Source organism: Entamoeba nuttalli, assembly GCF_000257125.1.
Source record: "Entamoeba nuttalli P19 unplaced genomic scaffold asmbl_3494, whole genome shotgun sequence".
Taxonomy (NCBI): Eukaryota; Evosea; order Mastigamoebida; family Endamoebidae; genus Entamoeba; species Entamoeba nuttalli.
In genome coordinates, this window is record NW_008576121.1 from 1 (window position 1) to 4,999 (window position 4,999).

Below are 4,999 nucleotides of genomic sequence, written 5' to 3' on the forward strand. Positions count from 1 at the left end.
ATTAATTCTTTTGTTTAATTCTTTTATTATCACATTGTTCTCTGTCTTTTTTTTATAATAACAATTTACAATTTACAAAGTAAATGGAATATTGTCATTGTTAAGCATTTATTAAAAGATATTCTTGTTTCTTTGAATAAACACTTCATCAATGAAAATTTTATCTATTATTTTTATTAAACAAATACTTTATTGTTTAAAAGAAAAAAACACAAAATAATAAAGTAATTCAACAATAACAAAAAATAAATAACAATAAAAAATGTTATTTAGAACGATGAAGGAAGAAGAAGAGGAGTTTGGTCTGTTTGATATTCGAGAAATTCAGAATAAGTATTAAATTTAACAGGATATTTTCTTGGCCACCAATTTAATTCACCAAATAAATGAAGAAGAGAAGGTACAACCATTGTTCTAATAACGAAAGTGTCAAGTAAAACAGCAAAAGATAAAACAACACCGAATTGTTTTAGAACAGGCATAGAAGATAATAATAAAGCTGAGAAAGCAGCAGCCATAATTAATCCTGCATAAGTAATAAGATATCCTGTATGTTCAACACCTAAAATAATAGAGAGTTTAGTAGAACAACCTTTTTTTCTATATTCTAAAACTCTAGAAAATAAGAAAATATCATAATCAAGACATAACCCAACTAAAACATCTGTACACATAACAGGAACAGACCAAAACAAACCAGTTGGACCATAAAGAATACCAAAATCATAAAAGATATTACTAGTAAAAATTACTGTTGAAATACCAAAGACCCATGCTAAAGTTAATGCAGTTGTAAAAATTACTCTAAAAGCCATAAGAATTGATTGAAAAGCAACAGTGATAAGAATTAATATTGTTATGATTAATATTGTTAATTGAATTGGGAAAAAGTCTAATATATATTCAACCAACATTACCATATCTGTATTTGTTCCTAATATATATCCTACTATTCCAAATTTCTTATTTAATTCATTTAATAAATCAATAGTTTGGTCTACAATTTCTTGCATTTCATCAACATTTTGTGGAATAAGATAACATAAAAATGATTCTGATGTTGTAGAATAATTAAAATACTGTGAATAAACTTTAATATTTTGTAACATTTTGACTACTCTTTGTGGAATTATATTTCCTTTAATGTAATTATAACAAATTATATTCTCTTTTCCAATATTTTCTGTTATATTATTTCCAAAGTCTTTCATAAATTCATAACTTATTGAATTCATTGGATCAGATAATATAAGTAATTTGTATGGAGAGATCATTCCTGGTGTCATTACTTTTTCAATATCTTCTAATCCTTCTATTGCTTCAGCATTTGATGGAAAACATTGAGTAGGATCCATTGTCCATTTAAAATCTTTCATACAAATAATTATTGGTAACATAATACAAAGAGCAATAAATAACACAACAATGCTGTTTTTTGTTTTACTCATCCATTCTGCTTGGATATGCCAAAATGATGATCCAACATTATTAGAATATTTTACACACCATTTATTACATGGTATTAATCCTTTTATCCGGAAAAATCTCGGAAAGATTAATAATAATGAAGGGGTTACTGTTAAATTGACCATTACTGTAAAAATTAAACAAATGACACATCCTAATCCCATTGTTACTATTATAGTCACTCCATAAAAACAACATGAAAGAAAACAACACATTAATACTATTCCACTTGTTGCTACAATTCTTCCACTTTGTTTTAACATTGTTTTTACAGCTTGTTCATGTGATTGTTCTTTTCTTATTTCTTCAGAATATCTACTTAAAAGGAATAATGAATAATCTACTGACATAGCAACAATTAATGATACATTAATTGCTGGTGCAATAGAATAATATTCAGAATATTTAGCAAGAGGATATAATGTTCCAAATGAAATAGATAAAATAATAATCAAATTACATATAGGAATAATAACAAGAACTATATTACGAATAACATAAAGAAATATTATTATTGCTATGGGAAATATAAATATATCCATATGTTTCATATCATAAATTATTGATTTTGTTATATCCATTGAAGCAGCTGTCATTCCAGTAACACTAATTCTATATCCATCACAATTAAATGTTTCTATTGTTTTTCTAACTTCTTGAATTAAATGAGAAGAACAATCAATTGGACTTGACATTAATATAACAGTAGTATCATTTTCTACAAAATAATCTGTAATATCAATTGTTTCTGGTAAATTTGAATAAACTCCAAGAACAAATGTTGCATTATTTTGTTCTGCAGTTTCAAAAATTTGATATGATAATTCTTTAATTGTTTCTGTTAATACATTTCCACCATCTTCTTTAGTAATTACTACAACAGAAATTTCATTACTACTATGACTTGGATATAATTCTTCAAATTTTATATTTCCTTTTGCTGCTAATGAATCAGGTGGAGCACTAAATTGTACTGTTGTTAATGAAAATATATTAAATGCAAAATAACTACAAAATAAAGCTATAATAAACCATATTCCTATTATACCATATCTTCCTTTTTTAATTATATAAAATAAAAAATCAAATAATTTATTTTTTATATTTGACAATGTAATTTGAACTTCTTTTATGTTTATCATTCTTTTTTCTTTATTTTTTGTGTTTTTAAGTTATTTCTTTTTTTTTTTTTGTTTTTATATCATTTTAAAGAAAAATAAAAAAAAAAAAAATAGAAAACATAAAAAATAACGTTATATAAAACAAAGAATTGAATAATTTAATAAAAAAAAAAGAATGAGAGAAGAAAAAGAAAGAAGGAGAAAAAAGGGAAAAAGATAGAAAACGAAAGAATAATAATAAATAATAAAAGAATAACCATAAAAAAAAAGAGGAATAAAAAAGAACTAAAAAAGATAGTTTACAATACAATTTTTAAGAATGAGTAAGTTGAGTGCCGAAGAAATTCAAAAACAACAAAAATTTACATTAGCACAGTCTGAGACGTATAAAAAAATATGTAAAGAATATGAATCAAAAAAATATTCACAAGCACTCAATAATCTTAATAAAATATTAAAAGTTATACCAGAAAATGGAGAAGCAATTGCTATGAAAAATTTAATTCTTTATCAAACAGAACAACAAGAAGCAAAAGAAACAATAGAAGGAATTAAATATGCATTAAGAAATAATTTAAGAAGTGCTACTATTTGGCATTTATATGGAATTGTATGTAGATCAGAAAAAAGATATTCAGAAGCATTAAAAGCATTTAAAACAATGAATAATTTAGATGGAAAATCATTATTTTTAAAAAGAGATTTATATTGTCTTCAAATGCAAAATCATGATTATAATGGAGCACTTCAAACAAGAACACAAATGGTTGATATGAAAAGAGATTTTGGAGGAAATTGGATTTGTAAAGCAACATCAGCATTTTGTGCAGGAAAATATGAAATTGCATTTCAATCATTAAATGTATTTATGACACATTTTGCAAAAAAACAAGACGATTGGAGATGGTCAGATTTATTACAATTTAAAATTATAATTTTAGTTGAAGGTAAAATGTATGAAAAAGCATTAGAATTTCTTAAAAAAGAAGGACAATTTATTTTAGATAAAACATTTGTTAAAGAAGAATTATTAAAATGTTATTTTAATCTTCAAAATACAAAAGAAGTAAAAAATATATTAAAAGAATTATTTAAATTAAATCCATATAATGAATTATATCATTCTACTCTATTAGATTTATTTAATATTAATTTAGGAAAATTAAATTCAGATGAATCATTAAAAGAACTTCAAGAATTTTATAAAGAAGTTAATTTTGATAAAAGTTATTTTGTTCAAATTGAATATTTTTGTCTTCGTTCATTTAATGAAGAATTAAAAAAAGAATTAGAAATGTTTATTGATGAATTAATAACATTAAAAAAAACAAATATTTATAAACTTTTAAATAATGTTTTTAATTCAAAAATTAGTATTGACGCAGAATTAAAATATCAATGCGTTTTAAATAAATTAAAAGATTTAAGTCATGCTGCTCGTTATTGTCTTTCTTATAAAAATATTCCTGCAAAAGAAATTCAAAATAAAAGTAGTTCTATTTTATTAAATTATGTTTCAATGATTATTCAAAGTGGTGATTTAAATGAAGCTTTAGAATATCTTGAAATTATTGATAAAGATGAATTTATTCTTCAAAAATATTATTGGAAAGCAAAATGTTTATCTAAAATGGAAGAATTTAAACAAGCTATAAAATATTTGGAATTAATTAGAGAGAAACAACCGTATAATAGAAATTTATTAAATAAAATTATTAAATATTCTCTTAAATGTAATGAAATTGAAAATGCTTGTAATTTACTTAAAATTATTAATTCTAAAGATGAAAATGACCCTTCTAGTACTAACGCTTATTTATTATTAGCTTTTGCAAACGCTTATTTCCTTAAAGGTGATCTTGAAAATGCTAAAAGATATATCGAACAAATACTTTCTTATTTTAATCGTTTACAAGTTGATTTATTTGATTTCCATTTATATGTCTATGAAAAAATGAGTGTCGTTGCTTATCTTGACCTTTTAAGAAATGTTGAAAGTTTTGATAATTCAGATTTAAAAAAGAAAGCTATTGAATTATTGGAGTTAATTGATAGTCAATAATTGGAGTTTTTAATTCATTTTTTTTTTAATTCTATTTTCTTTTGAATTATTGTTTTTATTTCTTTTCTTGCTTTTTTTTTTCATTATCTATTTTGAATTAACCTCTATTGACCCTTTTATTTATTGTTATATTCTCAGTATAATCGTTTATTTATATATTCCTCTATAGAGATAGTTCATTTATTCCTTTCTTTTTTTTTGTTTGTTTATTTTAGTCTTTATGTGTTATAACTTCTTTTTTCATATATTAACAATGATCAACTGTTCATAACACATCCTTTCTTTAAAATCAGTAAACGCTTGGGTGTATGTCTTATTATATTAATAGTAAATAAATTGTAAATGGTTG

The 4,999-nt window shown here is 23.0% G+C and overlaps 2 protein-coding genes across 2 annotated transcripts; one reads left to right on the forward strand and one right to left on the reverse strand.

The window, feature by feature from the left end:
- Positions 1–269: 269 nt before the first annotated feature.
- Positions 270–2,609, reverse strand: ENU1_070840 (MmpL efflux pump, putative; the record flags this gene model as incomplete). The annotated part of the gene is made up of 1 exon (XM_008858422.1): positions 270–2,609. The coding sequence occupies one exon, from the start codon at positions 2,607–2,609 to the stop codon at positions 270–272; it is 2,340 nt and encodes a 779-aa protein (XP_008856644.1).
- Positions 2,610–2,907: 298 nt separating this feature from the next.
- On the forward strand, positions 2,908–4,650 carry ENU1_070850 (tetratricopeptide repeat-containing protein; the record flags this gene model as incomplete). Its single annotated transcript, XM_008858423.1, has 1 exon — positions 2,908–4,650. One exon carries the CDS (start codon positions 2,908–2,910, stop codon positions 4,648–4,650), a length of 1,743 nt encoding a protein of 580 aa, XP_008856645.1.
- Between the last annotated feature and the right edge of the window lie 349 nt (positions 4,651–4,999).